Below are 27,616 nucleotides of genomic sequence, written 5' to 3' on the forward strand. Positions count from 1 at the left end.
AGAGGAAGAGAGCTCCGATATACTAAAAGCCATGCTTCTTTCCCCTCCTTGCAAACTTACCTCGCTGCTGAGGGCTGTAAACTTGCAGAGAGAAATTATGAGATTGTCAAACACATCACTAAGGCCATAGTGAGCAGAAATCATTGCACATTTCCTGGGGAAAGAAGAAAACAGAAAATAATGTAATAAGTCAGCATAGACAAGTCTGTCTACAGGACAGCAAATCAGAGAGCATCTCTGTTGACATTTTAGACCTTCCTCTCCACCCATTCGTAATGAATGCTCATGTAAAGAAGTCTCCTATTATCCCTCAAATAATCTCAATCCTCATCCATAGATCCTGATATTTGTCTGTGCTGATGCAAGGATCACTTTCAAGAAGTGAGTCTAAAAAGACAGACCACTTGCACCTGAGCCAATATACCTAATCTCCTGTCTTGACATATGAGAGGATTGCTGAGACTGGCAGTAGTGTTGAAGGTCTAGTTTCCAAGAGATCATGGATACAGCAATACATTAACAGAGCTTTAAAACTATGCTTAAGGCATCATTTGTCTGGATCTAAGCATGACCAAAGATCGTTCCAATACAGGTTTTCACAGATAGCAAGTTTTTTGAATACTGGTCATCTGGGAAAGAAAAAAGAAAAAAAAAATCCCCCATCCTATTCAGCCACAGCTATGGCCTCATACACGAGAGGTTTTGTTCATATACAGGGATTTTGCCAGTGTAACTGTGCAAGTTAAGAGTGACTTTTTCCCCTCATTTCTAAGCAGCACAACTATGTCAGCAGGTCTTTTAAACCAGATTGGAGTTTAAAAATACATAACCCCAGGCACTTGGATTTATTACAACACAGCAGTCAAGCCGAACAGTGAGTGGCAACCAAAAGAGGGCAAGATGGGATGAATCAATACAAATGACAGAACAAAACTAGAGGACTGTAGGCCACAATAAAATGTTCTTCAATTGCTAGGAAAAGTAACAGTTGATATTCACTGTGATGTCTCTAGTAGGTAAACAGGAGACAATGGCCACACTTTAACTCTCCTGGGTCTTCATGAATGCAAGAGTTACCTGAAACCAGAGATAGCCTTCTGGATGATTGTTTCTTCTAAGCTCTTGTCAAAAACATAAGAAAGTGCTGCAATGGTTGGCCCCCATGTCATGGTGAAGAGATCATGGTCATAGCTTCCGGGAGGCACATGGAGAAATATTCCCTCATCGGTGGCACCACGATGTAGCAGGACATTCCAGATATAGTTTTCCTTCACCAGGCCTGTCTGTTCTTCTGGCATCACTATCTCATCATTTCTACAAGGGAGGAAGGCAGAAAGGTTGAATTTTTCATTCTGAGCCAAACCTAACATTTACACAGTGCCTTTCATTACATGGTCCCAAAATCACTCTGGAGTGATTTTGCCAGCTCCTGAAACATTCTATTTTCCGAGGTCTGCCTGCTTCCCCTGCCCCTCTTTGATATGCTGGATATAAAGCCTGGTGGCTCTCAGCAGCACCCAGCAGCAACTGTGTAAGGATAGTATTGAAGAAGCAGCCACCACAAGCGCAAAACGCAACACATACTGCAGTTAAATGATGGAAAATTTTGGACAGCACACTGGCATAGCTTCACCCCCCCATCCCAACTCTCACCCCGTTAGAGTGTTCTGCATATCTCATTACTCCCAGATAAAGAAATTAAATTGCTATACCACTGCAGTCAACAGTAGGCATGAGTACCCTTTTATAAGAATAATGCAAATATTCATATTATGCCAAAATCAAATATCAGAAAGCCAAGTAGTACAAAATTAAAGACAAAACCAGAAACCAAATGTATGATAGGTGATTCATAACCAGGGTACCACAGCTCCTTACTCTTAACTGGATTAAAGCCATACAATAATAAAACAACTACGATTAATGCCAAGTAGTACTTGCAATCCCAGGTTAAAATATATCAAGCCTAAATACATACTCCCTAGACTTGGGTAACATTGCACAAGAGATAACCCTCTGTAAATGACCAACTAATTGAACAAGAGTCTCAAATCTACTAAGAATAGTAGATTGCAGCCAATCTGAGAAGTAGAGGTCTTTCTGCAACAATCAAAAAATAATGTGCTTCGGTTGCCAAAGAAGCAATTTTCATGTGCTAACAACAACTATAAAAACCCCTCTTGATTTATGCATAAGAAATAAGCTCTTCTCAGTTTCAAGTGCCTGCATATTTTGACAAGAGCAATCATTACTGAGACTATATAGGAAAAATAAGTTTGCAGTCAATAGCGTATTTTTTCTAAGAACCCATATTTGATTAATATTAACAGAAGCAAGTGAATGGGTTTGCTTGGAAAGTCTCAGGAAATGAAATTGTGCTAAAAAGTGAAATGCTGAGATCCTGAAGAGATCATGCACTACTCTGTACAGATTACAGTCTGATTTTTTTTTTCCCCCTAATAACACAAAAAAACCAAACAGTTCCTCAGTCTCAACTATGACACTGGGGCAATCTGAGACGGAGAAATATGGAAATGATACACCAATTGTTTTAGCCATAGAGCATACTGAAAAAGCTGAAGTAACTGGTGAAGGGAGGATAAAGGGGAATAGACTGGGACAGAGGCACTAGACAACTGAAAGATATGAGGATATTCTCAGGGTACTACTCAAAACATTAAGAATACACTCAAAGGAGAGAGGCCAATCAAAACCAGAGCTCTATTTGAAAGCTAGAGCTACCTCTTGAAGAATTTCTAGATATTCAGTACAGGCAGGATCCCCACCTTCCTGGAGAAGGCTCAAAAGGGAGAGCCAGCCTAATCGCACTGCCCTGCTTCCAGCCTGAGCCACTGCCTGCCACTGCAGATTGAAACCAGCTGAGAGTCAGAGTCACATCCTGTCTCCTCAGAGATGTAATCCCCTCAGCTTCAAATTGGCTGGGCCTGGATTTACTGATTGGCTAGATTTCTGAGCTATTATTAAAGCTCCCCACCCAGAGCTAGCCTGTGCACAAAAGGGCCTCAGCCACCAGGAATTCTCCTCAAATACTGGTCAATGTGCCAAGAGCTTCAGGGGTGGCAGAAGAGATTGGTGCAGACAGCAGCCTCATACGAAGACCTCAAAAGCAGAACATATGAAACAGACCTGGACATGTTATGTCAGGGCACCAGTGCTGTCCTGGGGATGAGATACTATCTCTGGCACTACATAAAAAGTTCTAAAGAAGTCTAAAGGCTTGGTCTGGAGAACAGAGCCTTCTTAGATACAGCATTTCACATGTGCTCAGCCATTCTTTTGCATGTTGATAGAAGTAACGCATTTTTTAACTTTAGCTTAAGCTCTGTGGATTAAAATACCATGGCAAGAATCCAAAGATACAAATCCAGTGCAATCATTGTGACAGGCTTGTTACCACAGCCCCACATGGAGCTGGAAGCTGGACTGAGGCAAACAGGCACATGATCAATGAGTCTCTCTCCGTACTCTCCAGAGGTCTCTCAGACCAAAAAACTCTAGTTTGCTCTCTGCATACAAGGAGATGACAGGTTGATTCTTACTTGATGGCATGGTACATGTCTTCCAGTATGTCCTGTTCAAAGTCTTTACCTCCATTCACGCCCTTCAGGTTCTTCCGAAACTCCTGAAAAAAGTAACACCAACGTTAACTCCTAGTATCTCCAGCTTTAACTGCTTGGCTAGGATCAGTACTCCACTTGTTTTTCACGGGATCAGAAGGAGGTTTTCCCACATTCTTCAACCTGCAGCCTCAAAGTTCAAAGACTAATGCTATTCTTAGTGGCAGTAGTGTGCAGCAACTCCTGTCTCTGCTCACAAGGGAAGAACAGAGACACAACATAACACATGCTTAGCTGAGGCTAGACATGAGAATGACAGGTCTGTACTACTGCATTGACACTCATAGAACTTGAACTCTCCAGAAGCCCACAGTGGTTCAACAATCTTCTCATTCTTACTATGTCTTAGGATACAGTTTGCTCACACACACACACAAGCCCCTTGATGAACGTGGCAAGTTGTCTGCTAAGCTCGTATTTCTTCAGACCGCCCCTTGCCCACAGCTCCCCTCTCCAACCGTACTCAACTTCAGTGCTGCACACCAGCTTATTGTGTACAGGAGTGATGAATGCCGGGGGGGGGGGGGGGGGGGGGAGAACGCCATTGAAATAAAAATAGGTACTACATTGCTGTCAAAAACAGAGAAGACAGATGCCTACACTGGTAATACCCACCTCCAGAGTCATTGGGACGTTCTGCTTGCGGACATTATGGTTGTGCTGGTCAGTGTTCAGCATAATAACTGCATAGGCCAGGGCAAAGCAGGCATCACTATTAGCAAATGGGGACCCATTTGATTTCTGAAAGGCAAATGTACGCACAAATTAGTCCTACAGGAACAGCGATATCAGTGACCCAAGACAGCCATCTTCCTACCCATGGTACTGAATCATCTCTGGGACAAACAAAAACCCCAGGCTCTGGCTCCAGCTTCCAAAAAGCACCCGTGAAATCCATGTGCCACTGCCATCTCCTACAAAACAACAGCTGCTGCCTGCAGGGCACAGTAAGCTTACATAGGCAGTTTGGTCTGACATGTCCATCGCGGCAAGCAGATGCACCAGAAAACACAGTTTTGAGCTTTCTGCCCACCAAGTACACACCCTCCAATGTTCTGTGAAGGCTTCCAATAGTCTCTGGATTACAGGTGCCTCTCCTGGTAATCTGAAGGCCTCTAGATAAAGTCGTAAAGCTTCATCCAGCCTTAAACCTTGGAAGCTGAAAGTCCTGCAAGAAGAAGGAAATGCAATGAGAAACTGGAACAGGATGAGAAAGGTAGGATAAACTTACTGACTACGATTTTGTTTGTTTCAGAATCAGAATACCAGATTTCACAGAGAACACACAGTAAAGAGGGGAGGGTGAGAAGAAATATACCATGAACACGCAAAAAGCAATAAAAGTAAGTCAACAATCCTGCAGGTGATTATGTATGTAATCATCTCTCCAGTCTTCACAGAGACTGGACCTACTGAAAGGAGCTTTAGTATTATACTATTATATGTATCTAAGGTGTTACCATATGCAAGAAAGGCATAGAATTAAGGCACAGTGGTACACAAAGAACCAAGCGATACAAATCCAATGCCTCCAGGAACTACTGTTCTACTGCTTTTTTTATGACTGAACTCTTAACTTTCACCCCTTTCTGATTAAAGAGATACAGAAAGATACTCACCCAACAAAGCTTTCCAGCAAGTCTATGTTCTTACGGTCACTCACAAATTCCCCAATCATCTTTTTGTCCAGGCGAGGATTTTCGCGTAGCCACCTGGCCACCTCATTGTTGTCAATGGGGGTGGCAAGAAGGTTCTTCTCCTGCAGAAACTGTATCCCTTTCTTTGGCTTTTGGTTGAACTGTTCTGTGCCGGTTATCAGAAGCTGAAGGAGACATTCTGATAATTAGAAGCTTGAAGTGCATTTCTTACTTTAGATTGTTCTTGGCATTTGAACCAAAAGCAAACTAGAAAATAGATCAACCTCAGCATCATCAAGTTCATTGTACTGTGTAATCCAGCAAGAAGGCTAACCAAGGCCAGAAAACCTGCATTCATCACAAGGATTCACTATCAAATAATACTGGACAGAGCAAGCATGAGCTGCCGTCTTCGGAAAGCTTTGACATTTCACCAAGCAATTAGCTCTGCCACCCCAAATGCCTCACCTACTCTAGTATGTAAACAGCAGAGGAAGGTCTCTGATGAACCGCATACATGTGGCAAGATCAAGTCTACCCAGTTACAACAGCAGCACTGCTCCATGACCTCTTCTGTCCCCTTTGGCTCCAGGCTCTTGTACTCTACCTCACTGCCAGGAGACATGCAGCAAGAATCCTTGGCACTTATTCAGCAGGTGCAAGGAAGAAGTGCTGCAAAAGCTTAAACTAAGAACCAGAAAACATTCTGCTAGTGAGACATGGTCCCAGGAACATCTGGTATTCCAGCATGACAAGGCTATCTGTAGGCTGGGAAGAGCAGGGGCATTTTTTGTTTTGAAGGGAAGTCAACTACGCTGCCCTGCTTGATTCTTATTTTAGGAAACTAGACTGTACCACAGTCACAGTGTAATAAAACACCTGACTAAGAAAGGGTTAACTGAATGTTCTTGGTGGTGTTCAGAAAAACCAAAAGCACAAACAATTGTATGAACTTTACTAAGGCACCAGAATAAATGTCAGTTCCCTGTTAGCTCCTATCACGATCAAACTGCTAGCGATGACCCAGTGAACTAAATTCGTGACCATCATGATTACTAGCTCCCCCAGGTTTCTCAGTACCTCAGAAGCCACCAGCATCTGCTTCCCCTGCCTGTGTGAACATCCTCAAATTGTAGTGAAACACAGACCCTGAAATAGCATGGAGCACACAAGGAGCCAGTGAGGGCATAACAAAATAATAACCATGTGCTGTCCCGGTATAACAGGCCTGAAGGGACTGTATGACACTAGCAGCATTTCTGTTCAGCTGTTGTAACCCAAGCCCTAGGGTGTTCTATGGACTGGTTATACTTCTTAAGACCACCTGAAAGGAGACCAGCCTGCTGGCAGTTTGCACTGCATTTATAATCATGTCAGTCCTATGCTTCTGAGCTTCTGGTCATTGCCTTTGGAAACATCAAAGAAAACCTTCCATTTGACACACAATTTGTTTTCTGCTTTTATTTAGGTTTTTTTTCTCCTTCCAGCTGTGGTAATGTTTAGTACTTCAGAGGTTAAAGGAAGCAGAACATGCTGGTGCCATGTTAGCATCAACATTACTTAAGCTCAATGTTTTGCGTGCCCTGTTCACATGCTCAGGATGAAACCATTAGCAGATTTAGGGTCAGGAAAGGATTTTCCCTGGGCAAACTAACGGAGATTTATGAACATCTTTCTCCCCTTTGCTGTAGTGTAAAGCACTGCCCTTTTTCTAGGGCCACCTGGAACTTTCTTTAAGGAACTCTCAGCCACTGGCAATGCTCTTGATTTCTTCTAACCTTCTTTTCCAGCATAGTAAAGCTGGAGTATTATCAGAGGTTTTCAGTTAGAACAGTGGAAGCACTATGCAAGCTCCATTCTCAACAATGGACTTTCACACAAAGTCCATCAGCAAAGCTGCCATGAAAGCTAGATTTAATGCAAAGCAAAGGATTACAAATGAAACAGTAACTAAATCAATATTTGTTTCTTAGAAACTAGCTAATGCCAAAACTCGGTGGTTCCTTTGAAGACTGTGCTGACAATCACTTCCTCCCCACTGTCCTTGTGGCTCAGGAAGCCAGTTTAGCATTATCCCACTGCAGCACTGTGTTGCAGGTAAAGAACCAAGTTCCTAAGTACTGCAGCAGATTTCCTAAAGAGAAACCAATGTCTTAAATTACATTCAGATCCAGAGACTGCCAAAGCAGATCACAAAGCACAGATTAATATGGCAGCAGAAAGAGATCTGTTGTACTTTCTTCGGTATTTTTGTTTAAGTAAGTTTAAACAAATATGACCACCACTCCCTTATAATAATGTAAAATAAAAACACCTATGCTGAGAGAAGCCAGAAGCCTTTTAGTCAGGTACAAATCAAAACCTCTCTCTTCACCACCAATGAATCGTTCAAAGACATTGGTATCTTTTTCCACTATATCATCTGGCTCCTTACCCCACAACTACTATGGCCACCCATGTTTCATCCAGAATATGTGTCATTTTCATAATGAAATTTAGGTTACTTAGGAAGTGAGAGATTACTAACTACCTCTTGTATATGTTGTGCAAAGAGAACAAAATCTGTACAAAGAAATCTGTGAATGAAAACCAAAACAAACAAACAAAAAAAAACAAAAAAACAACCCAACAAAAAAAAAAACCAGTCCCATGTAACTCATAGGGACTTTAGATATCCTATTCATCTGCTCTCTCTGGAGGTGAACAAGCAGGCCAGTACTCGTTGTTTGACACAAGACAGCAGGTAAATACAAAGCCATCAGCGTGGAGCACCTTTGTCAACAGTAGACCTAGACTGGAACCACTCAGGGAATGGAAAAGCTGTACAAAGATTAGGCTATAACTTGGATTAACGAGGTTCAAAGAAACAGACATCTAGACAAAGAATGGGTTTGCCACAATCAAGACAATCTTTTCATTCACCCTTATGATAAAGCAAACATGGGAATAAACAAATCAGAATAGCAGGCTAGACTGTTAATTTCTACTATGGGCCTCTTGGTACGCTCCCCATTTACAGCTTTGATAAGAGCAGGAAACCTGCCCTTTTTGATGAAAGTACCCGATTATCTCCACATAATGCAAACTAGATCCAGCAACTTTCCCACCCAGAAATCAGGTGGACCTAGCTTACAAATTGTGCCACAAAATTTCCCCAACACCTCTTGCAACTTCTAGCACAGCTAAACCAGAACGGATAATGATCACTGCTGTCTCTGCAGTATAGCAGGATTTTCAGTGATTATTTAATTTTTATCAGCAGACACTAGAACTCAAAATTTCTGAGATATGACTGGTCATGCAAAGCCCACATGGGATGGGAAACAAGGAGAACACTCAAAGATCCATTTGTAGTATATTCCAAATCATACCTTCTTTTTGTTCTTAATCTGCATAAGTTCCTGAGGGCTTGGAAGGATACAAGAAAATCGAGTGGGCTTCCTGGGGATACTCTTCTCAGCTAGAAGGACAAAGCGTCATTACAGTCAAACCTATCCCCAGAGCAGCACTCAGCCACTATAGTGTCCCATCATAACTTTCAGCCATAGAGTCTTGCTGCAATGTGCTGCCCTGCAAATGGCAGTCACACTCCTACTATTCAATTATTACATTCCTCCCACCCACATTTTCTTCAGCATAATTGCATAGTAGCTTCTTATCCTGGAAAATTTCACACATCCACAAGATTTAATTTTCTGGCTATTTTGACTACCTAATTACTGATCCCCTGGAGAGCCCTTGACTACCTTAAACATACTAAGCACTGGTATGAATTTTACACACTTTTGCCCTAAAGTGACCCACCAGATCTAACCCCCTCCCAGAAGAAATGCAACAGTTAGTAGGCATATATAGCACATATATAATAAACAAATATTCACCACATACCTCCTTCTAATTTTGAACACACAATAGCTACAGTGGTCTATAGTATAGCAGGATCAGTCAGCAAATGTCAGGACCATTCTCAGCATACAAACACTCAGAGTGTCAGGGTACCATGGAGACTATTACCTGCCTCACTTCCTCCTTCCAGTTCCATGCAGCCCTCCTTCATCTGGTCAGCCATAAGGCACCCACTGGTGGGAGGACATGCCCCAGCTGGCTCTGAGACTGAACTGGAAGATTTTCCCTCACTGAGTACTCTCTCATCTGTAGAAGTTAAAAAAAAAAAAACAAGACAAACACACACCAAAAAAACCCCCCTCCAACAACAATCAAAACCACAAACACATAAGCCAAGGAAAAAGCTAGCAACAGAGAAATAATGAACCGATCACCCTAAACTGAACATGTGCTTATTCAAAGGAGTTCCCTCCAGTAACTGCAATTCCTCACTATCCTCAGTATTTTGTCTACATGAATTCCATGGCATACCCTCCTTCTGTTGTGACTGCCAGTCTTGCCATGGCCTTTATATAAAGCTTCACATGAGGGGCACATTTTAATATCTGTAAATTTTGCAAATAGCAAGGTTATTAACATCAGTGTGTAGTTATAAAACATGCAGCAGGAAGACTGAAAACATATATTTAAGGAGCTTACTATGTCAGCTACCAAAATGAGATCTGCAAGTTTAGCACAAGACTAAGCTTAATATCAAAATATCAAAGAAAGGGGTCTTACTATTGCTGGTTTCTTTGGTGCTGTTCATGGTTTCTGGGCTGGATTTGACAACTTCCTTCTCTTGTTGATGTATGTTACTCAGCACTTTGGCCTGGCAATGTGCCTCAGTGCTATCTATCACTGTCAGCAATGCTTCCAGAGACAGCAGATGGACAGTATACAGCTGTCCAGAAACTGGGAAGGCATTCTGGGAAATAAAATATAAGTATTAGTCGACTTTCATGCCTCTCTCACCATAATGGGGGAAGGAAGTTTCCCCCACAGCTTGGGGAAGCCTAAAGCATACAAGAGAACACACTGAACTTTTCAAACAAAGCTTTCTAGCATATACTTAATGGTTTATCTGCTCTGATATTAAAGCATCATGGCCATTCTTTTCTCTTCTGCTTCCAAATGTTAAATGGCTGCCTTCATCTCTACAGACTACTCACCCCGAATCTTTCAACCCCTCCCATTCTTAAGATCTGCATCTGCGCTTACCCTTGTTCTGAGTTACTGGCTTCCCCTGCGGCACCCCGCTGCTCCCTCCCTCCAGCCCGCTGAGGCCGGCAGCCCCTGGCCCGCGGTCCAGCACCTTGGAGAGCAGCTTGGTGAGCTCCTCGAAGAGGTTGGCACAGTAGTAGTCACAGTCGTAGTTAATGTACAGCTCGGTCACGAAACTGGGAATCCTCCACAGCTGAACAATGGCTTCCAAAGCCATCTCCTTCATTTCATAGGGCATCTTTGGGTTTTCCACAGTGATTATTTCCATCAGCTTCTTGACATACATCTGGCAGAAACACAGGGCAGCTCAGTTTAAGGAAAGAAAAAAGAAAGCAGGACAGTGAATAGCTTTGAGGACTACAGAAGTAGATTTAAGCTTCATCTTCCCACATGACACTCCGTCTTTAATGATGGCTCATTCTGAAGAAGGTTGTAGAAAGGTTTCAAATAGTTCTACCATTCAGTGCACCTGGATTTACCGTTCTAAAAAAACAGTACGAAGGCAGGCAGTGCAGTACACCAGTCTCAAAGACATTTTACTATCCAACAAGAAAAGGCCTACACAGCCTACCCATAACCCACTGAGTCATTTATACAAAGGTAAATTGATATTTAAACTGTATCTTACTGCCCAGCTATATGCATTTAACTGAAGTCCAAGAAACTATTACTAGGCACCCAGTGATACTCAAAAAAACTCACCTCCAGCTGGAATTTCAGATGCTCTCTCATGCTCTCAAAGAGAAGAAAGCACACCCTGAGCGAGGTTGCATACAGATTGAGCCGTTCAACACTCAGTAGCTGAACAAGAAACAAAAAAAAAACCCTTTAAGAATTACAAAGGCTAGTCATTATGTGCTATAAGTAGCAGTACTCTGGCACTGCAGGCATCGCCTGCAACAGCCTTGAGATCCACACTTCGCTTCCCATAGCAATGGTATTTCAAAAAACAATCCCTTATTCAGCCTCCTAATCTCACTTTTTTTGCTAGTGAGGATGAATACACTTAATTCCCTTCTGCTTCTCGTAGCACTTTTCCTACTACAACTTTGTTCTTTCGCCAAGTCCACAGATCCTCTTAGTGGAGAAGGAACCTGGGAGAAGACCTGCCTCTGAGATGGTCCTTGTGCAATTAATAGCTTGGTACTCCAAAGGTTCTGCCTACTACTAAACTGGTAACTTGCATCCATGATTACCTCAAAACCAATTATATTGAAACACGTTGTTACCCCACAGTAACAGTTCATTCAAATCACCTTCATCCTTCTTGGCCCTGGTCTGAAGAAAGTAGCACATGACAACCTCTCTGGCTTTGCAACAGCACTGTTTCACTGGTGCAATTCAGAACTCTCATTGCAATGCAGCAGAGAGCTCATTTGAAGACCAAGACCTGCCAAACCTCAGAATACTAAATTCCAATAGACTCTTTGATGCAAATTAGTATCTGACTCCCCAGTGCCATATGCCATGCTAGCATAAGCCAGACTCACTTGAAATAGGTGCCGGCACAACTCCTCCTTCACAAGTCCCAAGAGGGACTGGCAGTTTGCAATGGGTGCTGACTCCAGAGCAACAGTCAGCAGCTGCAGCCCCATGTGGATCATCACCTCAGAGTTGTGGCGGTCATGAGGGTTGGTGAGTGAGATAAGAAAGCGGAACAGTTCTCTAATACATGGTAGTCCATATGGGACAAGTGCTGCTCCTAAAGGAAAGTGAGAGATTAGCACTCTTAACTTTGCTTTTTGCAGGTGCCTAACAAGTGTTACAAATGCAATTGTTACGGACCAGCCGAGGAACAGGAGCTTATAACCCTCTCAGCAGAAAGTGAAACAGAATAGTGGAAAGGAGAAACAACTTCAGCAACATCGCCCACCCCTCACCTTCTTTTTGGGAAGACTGAGTAAAACGTACTCCTCTGGGATTTACATAGTCCATGTCATGAACTGAGGCAGAGTCAGAATGTTCTGCTACAGATGTGCACTCCTCTAGGACCTCGGGGATAGACTCGACAGAAGCTGACTGGATCTTCTCCTCCCTCAGACTTCCATTCTTCATTGATATCAGTCATTTGAGAATGAAAGAAGCAAAACAAGAGTTAACAAGCACTAGACAAGCTAAAACAAAGGCTTACTTGTTCACAGTTCATTCAGAATTATTAAAACTACACAGGTCATTCATGGAAGAGGAGCAAGAAAACAAAAATTTAAGAGAAAAGAGCACCTCTAGATAATCTGCAGCCCTGTCTGCCCTTTCACGTCCATCTGGTTCTCACCTATTTTACCTCACTAGGTTGCGAGACTAAAGACTTTACTTTGAAGATACTCCTATAACCTATCAGTTCTTACTGCCCCTGAGGTTAGGACTTGGCTCATATTTTGGTTTTAAATGCTACATAATTTCAGCACACTATTTCTATCTATGCCTTCTTAGCATTTTTACCATTCAAAATATCTGCAGCTCTGAAAGGTTCCCCGCAGTTCTAATCCATCCTCTCAACAGTATCACCGTTGCAGGGGAAGTGGAGACAAAACAGAGGAAAACTTACTGACAAAGGCCTTGGTTCAGGTTAGTTATATTTCACAGCAACAGCAATGCACATGCACAAACACCAACAGCTGAATTTCTACAAGCTCAAGAAAAATTGTTCACTAAAGATAGTAAAATGAGTTCTCCTGCAGATTTCCTCTATGTTTCCCCCTAACAGTTTCTCCTTTAATTAAGGTTGATGGTATTGGCAGAAGTACAACTAGGTACGTAGGTGCATTGTTGGGCTGCACAGTTACAACTTCTGAGCCAATGGGGATGGTCTCAAGAGAAAACACAGAATGAACGTTTGTGAATTTACAAATCACAGCAAAGGATGTTTTATTCTGATCCTAAGCCTTGAAACAGAATATAAACATTATGACCAAAAAGAGAGAAAGAGAGTAAGTGTGCTAAATGCACAACTGATTATGCTGGGAGTTGGAACTTTTCTCTGTAAGTTATATCCATGTACCTGGAGTTCGGGCTGATTTTGATTTTCGGTGACTTTGGCCTCATTTGAAGGCATTCCTGCATTAAGTCCCAAAGAAGTGACTTGGTCCAAGTCTGTCAGGTCTTCCTTGGAGGTAGTCTGCGAGGACAACTCCAAACCACTGTCTGTAGCAGGGCTGACTGCCGATGAAGTATTTTCTGAGCTCCCAGAGGAGCTGGGAGAAGGAGCATCTATGAAAGTAACTCCACTTGCTGATGAGAAACAGAAGCAAAAAGATCAGTATTATTCTGTCCCTCGACCACAAGTTCATGCATTGAATACAGCAACAAAGAATTACTTTGATTACTACTTCACACTACAAATCATCTCAGATAGTTACACATTAATGCAGAGAATGTAGATAAATTAAGTTCTCTTTTGCCAGGTATGAATGAATCAAATAGATGAACAGGTGAGATACTAGCAGTTCTTGAAATTAAAATACAATAGTTGGAATCTAACAGACAGCAAATAAGATCATTCACAGTTAGATAAAGGGTGCAGAGGTTTTCTATAATTAAGAAGAAATCTGAAAATAGTCCAAAAGGTGTAGTTTATTCTTGGATACAATGGCACAACCACTTTAAAGACTTACAGCAAGAATGAGTCGTTCCTTCAAAGTGAGAATTTTTAACCTGATTGTAAGGCAAGACCTATTTCTTTAATTCTCCTTAAACAGATGGAATTGCAATAGAATTCAAATGGGTCTGACACAGAGCAGTGAAGTATTTTTACTTTTTCTGTATATGAGATAGTGCTCCAAGAATCTAAGCTTTCCTTTAAAAGAAACCCACATATTTGCAGTTCTTATGGTTCTGAGGAGACTTAAAAATGGTAAAAAAAATATTTTAAAAAGTGAAGATATTCTGCAGGGATATCTTCAGTAATAAAATAAAGGTACAAACCAGAGTTATGAATTTACATGTGAAATGTGTATGGTTTTTCACAGTGGTGTTCTATTGCTGACTTGATTTTTGGAAGTATCTTAAGTAGCAGGACGTTACTTGATTTTTAAGAAATGAAATGGAATACATGATCAATTTTGCAATCCTTTCTTTTCACCTGTTAAGCCAGGATTCTGCCCTAAGAAGCACAATGAGTATATTACCTAGCACTACAAGGTCAGAGTTAATGACAGACTTTGTAACACAATTCAACTTTCTCTCTAAAACGTTACAGGAGTTGTAATACTATTCAATGGAATTTAATATCTACTTGGAAACTTAAATATAATGATGATTTATGTAGAGATAAGTTCTCATCTGGATGGATGTTCTGAGTTATATGCAATTTGATCACATTTATTATTTCCTTAGTTTTCACCAATCATGCTGTTGTGTAGAAACACACTCGGAACTACACCGAATAGTTTCCTGTGACAGAATAAGTGTCAGAACTAGGTATTTTACACAGCTATTGTTTCAATTTTCCTTTCACTGTTAATGTTTACGTCTGAGCTATCAAATTGTAGAGTGCACAAGAGAAAGTACTTTGCAGCCAGAGGGACTCATTTATCCAGAGGAGAGCTTAAAAACAGTTATAACTATTTAGTCTACTCCTACACAACAATAGGATATGGAAGCCCCCAACATTATATTCTTGAGCTCGTAGCACTAGTCACATACTGTATCACTTCTGCAGGCTGAATCAAAGCACGTGAAAAAAGATTCATGTGTATACCCATTAGTTTCCTGCACACAATCCCCTTTCAGGTACTTTTGCTGTTCCCTCTACTTTTTTCCCCTACATAATAACAGTCATAAGGGCACCCCGTATTTCCCTTTCCCTTAATGAGTGTAGCCTTTTATTCAAATTTCAAGGACTGTGGGTGCACACTTTCAGTCTTCACATCTGCAGTGAGAGATCTGTTCATTTACTCCTCCTTGATACCTACGTTTCTGCACATCCCTCAGATCTACCTGTATATTTTCCCCAGTCACACTTTGCTCTTCCCTTGTTACCACCACACCCACACCCTTTGGTACAACCTTCAGGAACACAGGAAAGATTAATGTCACTTAAGTCAGCAATCTCCTATTGCAGGAAACCTTCTCCCCAGCTCCATTCCCTTTAGCTCTCCTCTTGCCAATGTTCTTGTTCTCAATCTCTTCCATGTACCTGCTGCACCCTCCAACTCCTCTGCACCACATGGCTACCCATAACCTCAGCCACCTCTCCAGGTCCCCATTCCCTTTTGAACAAACTATCCCTGTAAGGCACGCTGAAGGCAGAGAAATGCTGTCAAGTTAGCCACAGGACCATGTTTTCCTCCATCAATATGTATTCCATCTCTTTCAAACTCCTTCTCCTGGACCTGAAAAGCTATGATATGTTTTATTGCTATAGTCACTGAGAACTAATATAAAAAAACCTAATGCAGAACAAGATGTTAAGAGAATTGAAATAAAGACAGATTCCAAAAAAGCTCTAGAGCAGATGCTGTCTGGTCTCTGGAAACAGATTTCAACTTACCTGCGATGTTACTAGCATTGGCTGCTGGTTGTTCTGTCCCAGGAGACACCTTAGTTACATGGCGAGGAGGCCTTGGCGATCTCTTCTGCTTTTTCCATTTTGACGATTCACTCATTCCTCCAGCTCTCATTTTCAACTGAAAACCATAAATCATTAAGAATATCAGTATGGCAAAACCACATAGCACAATGGATTACACAAGCCAACCCACAAAGACTGTCTCAAAACCCTCAAAGTCAGGTAACAGCACTTAAATATATCACACAAATTAATCAGCACCTCAAAATCATGCAAACTAGCCTCTGACTCCCCACTGCCCACATATTAGCCAACACTCCATGCCTGAATCAAGCGACAATTTACTGCAGTTACTCTTAACAGTTCAATTATCACAGCACTCCCTCTTCCCTATCAATACCTCCTAGCTTTGCATTAGGATAACGAATTCTCTTAGACCTACAGGAACATGTCAAATCTCTTTGCTTTTGCCAATGTTTCCAGAATTCTAAAGGGCATCAATTAAATTACATAAGCAAGTACTAGTTAGGTTCGATGTTAAATTAAAATTTCACCATCTATACAAGAAGGCTGAGAATGAAGCCTGAGCACCCAGTCCCACGCTGCACAGTCTGCAGCTCTGTCACTTCTCTCTTGCCTCAATTCACTCTTCACCTTCATAGCAATGCCATGTGCACTTTCCTCCAGGTATCTTTCACCATTAACAAGTGTTTCTCTAACACTCCACTCACTGCTGGTGCATGACACATTGCAAATACCACCCTAGTGGTTTAGAAACAAACCATATTCTGCTTTCACCTGCCTTCCGTCATTACTCCTCTTCAGATCTAAATCTAACCTAACCCTTGACATACTTCTTGACCAGGATCCCACTCCTAGTTCTTATACAGATCTTTGATCAGGCAAACAAGAACCACAGTAGGAGCAATGCAGACTGTGTGGCACTTGCTGCAGTGCACTGTTATTGCAGGCATGCACAGACACTCCAGAACTTCCTAAAAATGATACGATATTCAGTCACATTGACAATGGCAACAACACACCTGAAAACAGCTTCCTTCTAAAGTAAGTTCCTCTAAGTGCAGTCCTGCAAACCTCTTGGGTTTGGTAGCTGCTGTCAACTTTTCTGATGCTGTCAGACCTCTTCAATTTGGGGTGAAAATTTAACCACTGAACAGGTACTTTGCATGTAGTGGAAACCATTCAGCAAGTCTCAGTACCAGTCCCTACTTGGTATTCTTCCAGTCCCTACTTGGTATTCTTCTTTGTAAATTTATCACAGTTAAGTTATATTTTAGGCTATAATATTCCTCATTTCTTATATCCCTAGCATCAGACTTAAATTCTCTAGAAGACAGCTATATTCTTTAGTCTCTTCCTTTTTCTACAACTTGCCTCCTTCCAGCTACTCCTCTCCTTAAATGCCAATAAACCTTCTAGGTTCCAATACTGTTTTTCCATCTCTCTCCCTTTTCCAGCTAGAATTCTAACTCATTGTACATGGCCTGTAATTTTTCTCATTTAAACAAAGCTTGGGAAAATGTTACGTCCCAGTGCAGCAAACCATTTGTGTAACTTTTCTTTGCACCACAAATTGTATTTGTTGGACGACTAATCCCCAAGTTTTAGCTATGCTACAGTTTCCTTGAGCTTGTTAATTAACAACAGACTCAGAATTACTTTGCTCCTTGTTATTTCTTCCAAATTTTGCAGCAAGAATCTCCTTCTAAATCACAGCTTCTGACAAACAGTTCTGTGACAAGCATGCAGCTAAAAACAAAATTTTGTAGATTTCGAAATGTTTTAAAATGCTTATGGATCACAATCCTTTCATGTAAAAATTGTCCACTCTCTCATCTTTCCTATTCACTACTTCATAGGGCTATACAAAATATGTTTTATCTTTAATTCTTTCCAATTCCTAATGTTTCTCCTCCATTTGTTTCCCTTTCCATTTAAAAATTTCTCTGAGCCTTAAATATTACCAATAGCTTTATTCATTAAAGGCTTAAGCTTCTAATTAGACCAGGTAGTTTTACTTTACCTACCAACTATCCTAGAAATAGCCATATTTATTTTTTCTCCCTTTTCAGTAACTTATAAAATAAAATCTGAAGACTTATGGTTCATTGTACCAAACTACTTCAAGTAGGAAGGAAACCTGGAAGTGTTATATGTTAAACCCAAGAAAGTCTGTTTCACATAATTTCAAAATAACAGACTTTGCTTCTAGCTACTATATCCTGTTGCCATGATTTGCCAGGTAAAAAGTTACTTGCTAATAAAAATTGGGGGGTGGTGGGGTGGTGGTGCAGAATTGAATCAGCAAAACAGAGCCAAGATATCGCTAGGAGCTAAACATGTCGGTCCCACTCCTTTTACCCTCAGTCATGTTCCTGAGAAACAAGTAACTTTTGAATCATCCTATCAAAAGGTTCAAGCTGACAATTTAATTACGATTTCTGATCTCCCCTTTCACATACCACCAAATACCATCTCAGTTCAACACTAGTCCTTTTGAAAAAGCACTTTTCCTTAGACACAATACCCATTTTTAGTGATTGTCCTGTGTTTTGTATTAACTCCAAGATTTCTCCTCTTGAGCTTCATAAGGGACATATGCCCATCTGTCATCATTTTGATGAACCTGTGCCATCTTTCAGAGACTGAGTCACAACAGCCACATGGATGGGAAACCATTTAGTCAGGGAAGCAAAAAGTCTCAGTCAATTTTTAAAGAATCCCAAACATTTAATCAAAGTATAAAGCATTCACACAAAAATCTAAGTTTATTTGGGTTTTTGGGTAGGTTTTGTTTTGGAGGGGGGGTGTGTGTGGGGGGGATTGGGTATTGGGGTTTGGTTTTGTTTGGGTTTGGGGGGTTTTTTGTTTGTTTGTTTGTTTTGGGGTTTTTTTTGTTGTTGTTTTTGTTTTTACAATTTAACAGACAAGTGAGATTACCCAGTAGGTCTTTTCCATCTCATACCATCCACTATTCCACATTCTACACAAACAGGTATCCTTTTATTAGAATTACTTACTAGGATTACCTCCCATATCATCCCCCCCCCCCTTTTTTTTTCTTTTGCTATCTCCTATAAATAAGAGATAGCAAACTACAATGACAATTGCATAGCTTAAAAAAAATTGCAGAAGCAAACAGAAATGCTTAATAGAAATGTTTCACCAGTGTCAAGGGGCTATATGTTGTTTTAACAAACAAAACTCTGAGTCTGGGAATTCTAAAACAATACATGTATCACAGGACAGCAAAGTAACAGCTTTCATTCTGTATTTTGTATTGAATTAAAATGTTACAGTCTTCTTGCTTTTTATGTTAGTATAAAAGTGTCAAAAAACTTCTACAGTTTGTCTTTGACTAAAGGAACTCTTTCTAATGCTTGTTTTTACCTTCAATACCAAGGCATATCCTGATTTTGCTAGAAAGCTTGGTTGCATGTTAACAGTCTTAAACCTAAGGTTGCCTTCTTGACTAAATGCTGCAGGTAAATAGTATTTAATAGATCAAATATCCTGAATTTTAAACATAATCTAAAACTCTCCTTCCCTCTCTAATGCTCAGTGATATTATCATTGCATTAGTTTTCTAATTATCAGTGTCCTTCAGATTAGATTAAACTTGTACTTCCACAGTAAAAAACAACTAAAGTTAGTATTTAAAAAACATTATTTAGAAATCAGAGTAGAGGGAGCTCAGAGCTACTACTCATTCATCTTGGAACTCAGTACAGATTCCACTACATTTACCTGAGTTACCTTTGCATAAAGAAATGTGTACACAAAATTGTAGAAAAAAAATTAGAAGATTCCAAATGCTTTCTTTGATAGATGAGGTTTTAACAATAAAACTCCAGCTAAGGTCTAGGAAGGTGAAGAAAAAGGTAATACTACAAAATTCTTTTTAAAGGGTCCGTGAGATCTCATTTTTCTACAAGCCACCTTACCTGCACTCGTTTGTTTTTCCATAAGATACTGTAAGCCTCAAGAGAAAAGGGCAGGGGCCATTGATTAGTAACTAAAGTGATTATACTAAAACATTAACTCATTCTAGATGCAGCATGGAACTGGTCAGCACACCAAGTAGCGTTCAAGACACAAAAGCATGCAGAGAGAACGCAGTCCACGATTCAAGTCCTGGAGACACCGATGCAGTCCAGTCATCTCACTTACCTCCCTGCCTGCACTGCAACAACTAATGAAGTTTATCTAGTGAAATGTAATTATGCATCTTAGGCAACTATGAACATAATCCACCCCCAAAATCTGTGAAAACTCAGATTTGGGTTCCTCCTGACTCCCACCACAGAACCCAACGTTTAGCTACAACACTTTCTATTTCAAAGGGAAACATTTCTTAGTCTTTTCTTCTGTGTAACTCTGCATAAATCTGCAAGTCTCCAGCCACTGTCTTTCCAAACTGTCCTGACCATAGACACAGGACAAAGGAATGGCAAATGCATCTCTAAATGTTCTGTTCAGCTCCTTTTGCACCAAATAGTATTAAGGGCAGACAAGAACTAAAGCTATATTAAGTTTATGAACCAAGATGGAAAACTGAGAAGGGTCCCATCTAAGCTAGTTTCTCAGGGTTTCTATGTTCAGTCTGAAAACAAGAATCTGCAGGCCTACAATATTTCTTTAGGAGTATTTTCTAGGGGAACTAGCAGGGACTAACATTTCATAATTCAGTTCGGCCCCACTCATCCCACATTAGCAAATACTGTGCTGGGAACTGTATTTAATTTCAGAAGAAACATGGCAAAAGATGTTGAAAATGTACAGCAGTCTCCTTCAAAAAAGCTTTAGAGAGCACTGAACTCTGTGGTCCTGTACCAAGTAACAAAGCTCAGAGATTCACCTTGAGTAAAACTGTCTAAGGCATACTGGGTCAAGAAGCTCCTCAGGTATGCTGCTACATCTATAACCAAGATCAACAGCTAGGACACAACACTTGAGCCTTCAGAGAGCAATCTACATTTCTGGTGTTTCTTTTCTTCAGTTTTTCACTGTCATAGAGGACTCAAATCTTGCCCATACCCTCCCACTCCCTTCCTTCAGAGGATGCCAAGATGGTGTCTTAGGTGACACTCACCAAGACACTGAATGCTGCAGTAATACAAGGGTCTCTCCCTCCCAAGCCTGCCCCAGCTGCAGCCACAACACTGCAAAGCAACTGCTGCATGCATTGTCCCCCAAAGCCATGCTGTGTCAAATGAGTGGAGGGAGATTTGCTGCACACAACAAAACTATCTCTCAGGTGGTGTTTACAAGAGAAGGAAGAGGGGAGTAAGGTAAGAAGGGAGAAGGGAGAGAGAGACCTTCAGGTTCTTAAAGAGCAATACCCTCTCTAATTGGTTCAGGGCTTTGGGCTGTTCCCCACTACTTAGCTCCAGTTTGTAGAGGAGACCTGAAGAGATCTGTGAAAGATAGGCAAATGCATGTTTTAAACAAAACAAAATAAACCCAAAGAGAATAACCTGGCAGAGCGCAAGGCTGCAGGGCAGACTCCTGGCATGCACAGTGAAGAGACAGTACAAGGTAACGGCACAGATCAAGACACAAGACAGAGCATCACTTAACCGAGCTGGGAGCAGCCATCACTTGATAAGGGTAGACTCCTGAATTAAAATTCACCTTCACATTACACCTTCTCTACACAGACCATGACAAATTCTGATACCTGCAGTACATTAGCCTGATCTCATTTAGCTTTCCTTAGGCCAACCTACCATCATCACAAATCTTGCCACTTTTCTCCCACAGCAAGGGAAACAAGCAATCATTAGGTTACTACACAAGAACTAAAGCCCCAAGCTAGTTTCAGGTTCCTGCAAGTAAGCATTCAGACTCTCAAAACACTGCTATACTGGCTCCAAAATGTACATTTACCCGATGTTGCCACTTTCTCAACTCATTAAAAATAAAAACAGAGTGGAAGTTATAATGCTATAAATAGTATATTCAGCATAAGTTCAGAGGTGGTTATTTCTTCTCTAGCACTCTTCTTCCCATCCTGTTGCTCTCAACAGCAGAATCCTGTATTTTTACTGACATTCTTTATATGGAATATGAAGTATATATATATATATATATTGTGTATACAAGCATATATGGAGTTCCTCAAGTGGACCTCCCTCCATCTAGGAAATTCTTTCATTAATAATCACATATGGTCACATTTATGGTATTTGCCATACTGAATACAGCTACTAAAACCTCACTGTATAGAGGGAGATGATGGTGTTGAACAAACCCAGACCTTCTACCCTCAGAAAACTGTGCATTTAGGAAAAGGGAGGAAAATAACAGTCTACTTTGATCTGGCTGCTAATAGAGATGGCATTGCCCATGTGAACTAAGCTTTTTGCTACAGAATGCTGCCCCTTCCAGAAGCCACCAAAGCTTTTTCTACAATGGCCCAATTTCATAATGCTTTCGTGCTGTTTCACCAGCCTCAAAAAGTTTCCTTTCTGCATAGGGAGAACTGGACAAATACATCCCGAGAGCTCAGTATTAGACCTATAGTGAATGAAGAAAGATGAGAAAGAAGCTGGAGAGACAGCAGAAGACAGCAAATGATCAGAAGACGCCACCATCAGGTCCCACAACTTGCTGGGGTTTTCTAGCCCACAGCAGCTGATGGCTGTTCCCAGAATCCAGACTGACTCACTTAGGCAGCAGTCTCATTAACAAGATTCACTACTGGACCAGGTGGGCTTAATCCCACAGAATTAATGAAGCTATGTCCATTTATGGGGTTAAACATGCTCTTTCAGTGAACTAGGGACTTGCAGGAATGAAGAAACACAAGTGTGAAAACAAACAATATGGAGATGAGCACAAGCCCGAGACAAGAGCAGGACAACCAACACAGTGCTGAGTTTTACCTTCTTCATGTTTGTTCCCATGTAGCTTTTAGGTTCTTCTTTAAACTGAGGCAACCTGAAAGACAAAGAAGCCGCCAAAATATATAAACTTTCTTGGGTTAACAAAAAGGGCAAAAAAAAAAAAAAAATAGACTGGTCTTTCCAGAGAGATACTAGAAAACCAAAATTAGGTTTTCTCCACAAAAAGAGACGTTCTTAGTTTCTTTTCCTGCCAAAATCTGCTGAGGGAAAAAAAACAAGTATAGATGAGAGGTGCTTTGCATGCTATTACTGCTAATGGCAGTTTTGCTATATTGATTTTAATTGTTAATGGTCATGTACGTACAGTTTCTGTTCCTTCAGTGTATGTTTTCAGCAGTGGACTAATCAGATTGGTTCAAAACAGGTTTCTCTGATGTTGCTAAAAACAGCTGCTGAGCCAGAGTGTCATCCACACAAGGACTCTTGCAGTGTACATGTTATTACTAGTCATGGCAACCCTTTTCATTAACTTTGTAGAAACCCCAGTAGTTACCCTCTATTCTGCATCATATAAACACAATTATAGTGCACAGTGGATCTAAGTTTAAGCTGAATGCTTTGAGCTAAGCAATACCTCTCTCAGAAGTAAAGGAGGTAGACAGCTCTCACCTGTGCTACCAAATGACAAATGCATACAACCCTGCAACTCCACACACCCTGCTCTCCCTTCTGTTCCTTTACTACACTTCTGTCTTTGCTTGCTGAAGAGATAAAAGCCTTGCAGCATAGCTTTGGCTGTTTCTTTTTCTGGAAAGCAAGATGGCCAAACCATCCCTGCTGTCTTTGCCTTGCTTCTATATCCCAGTGTCCACAAGCACAGACAGTGGTGGTGTCTCCAAAGCTTATCAAGAAGGACAGAGGAGATGATACACAATAAGTAATGAATAAGCACTAAGTAAAATTCACATATGCCTTTGGAGAAAAAGTAATGCAGTCTCTCCTTTTTGGAGAGATTGATTGTGACCCTGCCCCACATTCACCCAATGCACTGCATGACACCCGGGGCACAGAGGAAAAAACAACCTGAGAACCCACTGTAACAGAGTGTGACAATGGGGGGGAAAAAAAAAAAAAATATTATGAGAGCTGTGTTTCACAAGCTGTCAGTTTCACTACAATCCTTTCCTACTAAAATTATTTCTGTATCTGCACATTTCCTTTTTACAATACCCAGAGAAAGTCTATAGTTACTTCACTATCTGGAGAAACAGTTTTGAAGTTAAATAACTTACTTGAGTTTGTAAGAAGTAATCTTAATTACCTGAAGGGTGCTGAAAAGGGCAGAACATTTGTCCAAGATACATGATCTCAAGAGTTTAAAATTCTCTTCGATATGCGAGGTCAAAGCTCTTAGCTTGAAATCAACATGTGACTATTCAACACCATTTCTATCCTCTCTCCTGAAGAGCGCTATATTTTTTAGAGCTTTTTTTTTTTTTTTTTTTGAGTGAAGTTTGCATTCTCTGTCCTCAAACTGGTTCCCTATCCTAAAGCTCTTCATTACTTGGCTGTCCATCTCTCCTCAAAGGACACCTTAAACCAGGCAACCTTCACTACCTCTGCCTCCCTGCAGTCTGACAGGGTCAGCCCAAGAGAAAAGTGCCAAATCCTTCATCCCCTTCCACCTCTAAATAATGACCATTTTGGATGATTTTTCTGAGGGCCCTTAAGTGGAAGCGTGGAATCTTTCTGTCCTTAGAGGGCCATCTCGGCAATGCTGAGGCAAACACAAGCAGGTTTACCTTGTGAAGAGCAGCTGCACCATGTCGACCAGAGTGTGCTCTGCAGATTTTCTCAATAACTCTGCGAAGACAAAAACAAATAACACAGGTGTCATTACTCAGTGTGATATTATCAAGAGGCTTCTTCAAGCAGACTCCCCTCCGAGCCTTGTTTACAGAGATTACGGCAAATTTATTAAAACCAGCTCCAACACCGCATTACTGCAAGGGGGCATGTAATCACAAGGTGGCGCACAAAGCTGGGGAAAAAGAGCGGTCAGAAGTTGTACGGTGAACTCCTAACAAATTTTCCATGAAGTTGTAGAAAGACACAATAATATAAAGCTCAGCAGCTTTCCACGGCTGCATGTTCTACAATAAAACTAGTTAATGCTGAGGAAACCCGATCATTTCTTAACTGCAGAAGTATGAACAAACATACCGCTGAGTCTCATTTCAAAGCATATGCGGAAACAGGACTGCATGATCTCACACACAGATTCATTGGTGAGGTGGGCTCCCACTGGAGTGAGCAGCAAGGTCCTCAAAACCTGCAAAGTACAGCGCACATATGTCCCATAGTACAATGACACTTGCATGCATTTCCAAGAGAAGGCTGGCTTCCTCAAGAAGGACTGCCATGAGCAGAAAACCTAAGGGTTTTCCAGGAGTCATTTCAAACTGAACATTGTGCCCAAGAAACAGACAGATTAGGAGACAAGAATGATCTCCTGACCCACTTCTGAAAGAGGCCCGATATGCTGCATGCGACCCAATATTTAAATTCAGTAAGTAGCTATCTGCTCGAAAGTACATAGACTGAAGAGGTGTATAGTTCATAGGTTTGTCTCTACAAAGAATTTTCTCAAAAATAAGTTTGAGAGCTCCATATGCTTAATTTACCCCTCACTAACACAGACCATGCACAAGGTAGGATTATCCACACTACCACATTATCAAGCCCTTCATTTAAAAATCATTTAATTTAAGCTTTTGATTATTTTCATTTGGAAAAGCTTTTACCACAGGTATATGAGCCATCTGTTTAAAAATAAAGTCTGTCACTAAGCTCCTGCAGAGTCAAAACATTGCTCCCTCCTCTTCATCTCCATGTAACAGGATATGTTCCACAACGGGCAGCAACCATTATGGTAATTACCGTTTCTCTCCACTTACCTGCAGGATTTTCATCAGGACAACCTCATCGCTCGCATGATCCGTGCCCACAAATCGGGCATGAGTGACAGCATCTGCCATGTTCTCCATCCCCTCCGCTGTGCCCTCATGGCTGGGATCTGAGTAACAGAATAAAAATATGACAGGGAAAGGCCATCTACAGCCTACCACCTCTGTGGGGAGACATCTACACAGAGATACTTTGTTGCCACCTGCTTCCTTAATTTGTGTGAGCCGAGTAAGTTGACCCTACAGGACCAAAACTCACCTCCCAGTAACAGAAAGAGTTGAAAACTGGGAGCTTTCACAAAGACTTTATCAAGAGTCTATTTACATTTATGAAAAGATCTAACCTAACAAAGAAAAGAATTGCAATTCAGTTGTTACTGGCTCCATATGTTTTTAGATGTTAATTTGTAAGACTATGTCCTGTTCCCTACAATACAGCACAATCAGCTGTTAAATGCATTCAGTTCCTCCTTGGGAATGAAGAGGAAACAGCTCTTAAACATAGGGAACCTCAAATTTACTCCCACAAGGAAAAAATGCCGAACAGGTTCCACTAGATTGAGAAGGAAAAATTGTCTCTTGTTCTACATCCCTCCCAAGGAATAGGAGCTGCGGAAGGAATGGACCAGTAGCTTTCCCCAGAGACAACAGCAGACAGACATGATCACAGTTTAGATATCGGAGTTGCAGGCCTCCCACTTCAATCATTCATCAAGGCTCCTTCTCTCTGTTTCAGTCTTCTGTAGCTACAAACAACGGCGCAGTTGAGAGAATGTTTAGGACGAGGTTGTTGCTAGTAACCGTATCTTGTGCCACATTACAGTGGCTTCAGAAAAGCTGCCTCCGGCTTTGATTTCATTCTCACTTAAACAATACGGCACTGGGCAAGAATCTTGTTACCTTCCTACCTAAACAGTCATTAGGAAAGAAAGGAGACAACCTAAACACTAGTTAATACCTCATTAATTGGTAATGGGGCCTCTTGAACTCCAGCAAGAATGAAGCTGACAGAGGAACCAAGTAAGAGCTTGTATACTTTGCAGAGAAGCTTTGCAGACACCCTTTTTGACTCCAGTTGTGTTCACACCTAGGCGGGGCTAAGCCCTGGGCACTGAAGAAAGCTGCCCTTATTGTGGTCCAAAGAGAGCAGCCTCCGCCACACTGTGGGGATTCTGAGGGGCTGTAGGATAAGAAACTTCTCATAGTTGCACAAAACTGAAATGGCATCAATGTACTTCAGAATCCCATAAATCTGCATAGGAACAGCACCGCTCCTTTGCCATCTCTTACACATCCCTATTAAGAGCAGAGCTTGCCTACTTTTGACATAGTTGTCTCACACACACACACACACACAAATACACAAATCTTGCACAGTTGAGAGTGAGTTCCTCTCCTGGTTTGCTAGTCAAACCTCATTGAGCTATCAAGGAGTCTGTTCTAAGACCAATCAGTCATTTGTTACCTGCTTCAGCAGCAGCACTCAACAGGATACTGAACTCCGATACTGGGAAGCATTAGGTAAGAGGCCTGGCTGTCAAAGGCAGTTCTCTGTGTACCTTTGATAACGGCTTATAATCCAGTTACAAACTACCACTCTTCTACCAGAGGCAATAAAATCACCCATATGTTGGTACCCTGTGCACTCTTATTCACAAATGGAAATAATAGCTTAAACCACCAATGGTGATGTAGGATCATTCTAAATTGCCTCAATTAAATCACGTAAAGACAAGTGGTGTTACAATGCCAGCACCTACGTTAGCATTACTGTTAACCAACCTCAACAACTACAGTGGAAAGCAGCTAAGCAGGCATCAAGATGAAAAAGCCACTTGCTGCAGAAAAGGCTCCCACAGGCAGAACACACAGATTCACTTCACTGTCACTT

The 27,616-nt window shown here is 41.2% G+C and overlaps 1 protein-coding gene across 4 annotated transcripts in view; it reads right to left on the reverse strand.

Annotated features, from left to right (window-relative positions):
• Positions 1–27,616, reverse strand: part of GBF1 (golgi brefeldin A resistant guanine nucleotide exchange factor 1) — a 111,056-nt gene that overhangs the window by 15,350 nt on the left and 68,090 nt on the right. For all 4 annotated transcript variants that reach the window (XM_075505026.1, XM_075505023.1, XM_075505025.1 and 1 more), the window contains 19 exons: positions 25,717–25,835; positions 24,983–25,091; positions 24,562–24,622; positions 22,799–22,853; positions 15,873–16,008; positions 13,383–13,612; positions 12,265–12,433; positions 11,875–12,086; positions 11,087–11,185; positions 10,476–10,670; positions 9,902–10,088; positions 9,290–9,427; positions 8,647–8,735; positions 5,258–5,460; positions 4,683–4,806; positions 4,254–4,379; positions 3,561–3,643; positions 1,078–1,314; positions 61–154 (listed from right to left, as the gene is read on the reverse strand). In XM_075505026.1, coding sequence (XP_075361141.1) covers positions 61–154; positions 1,078–1,314; positions 3,561–3,643; positions 4,254–4,379; positions 4,683–4,806; positions 5,258–5,460; positions 8,647–8,735; positions 9,290–9,427; positions 9,902–10,088; positions 10,476–10,670; positions 11,087–11,185; positions 11,875–12,086; positions 12,265–12,433; positions 13,383–13,612; positions 15,873–16,008; positions 22,799–22,853; positions 24,562–24,622; positions 24,983–25,091; positions 25,717–25,835 — 2,666 coding nt within the window. The remainder of the gene's footprint in view (positions 1–60; positions 155–1,077; positions 1,315–3,560; positions 3,644–4,253; positions 4,380–4,682; positions 4,807–5,257; positions 5,461–8,646; positions 8,736–9,289; positions 9,428–9,901; positions 10,089–10,475; positions 10,671–11,086; positions 11,186–11,874; positions 12,087–12,264; positions 12,434–13,382; positions 13,613–15,872; positions 16,009–22,798; positions 22,854–24,561; positions 24,623–24,982; positions 25,092–25,716; positions 25,836–27,616) is intronic.

The sequence above is a fragment of the Mycteria americana genome, chromosome 6, assembly GCF_035582795.1.
Source record: "Mycteria americana isolate JAX WOST 10 ecotype Jacksonville Zoo and Gardens chromosome 6, USCA_MyAme_1.0, whole genome shotgun sequence".
Lineage (NCBI taxonomy): Eukaryota > Metazoa > Chordata > Aves > Ciconiiformes > Ciconiidae > Mycteria > Mycteria americana.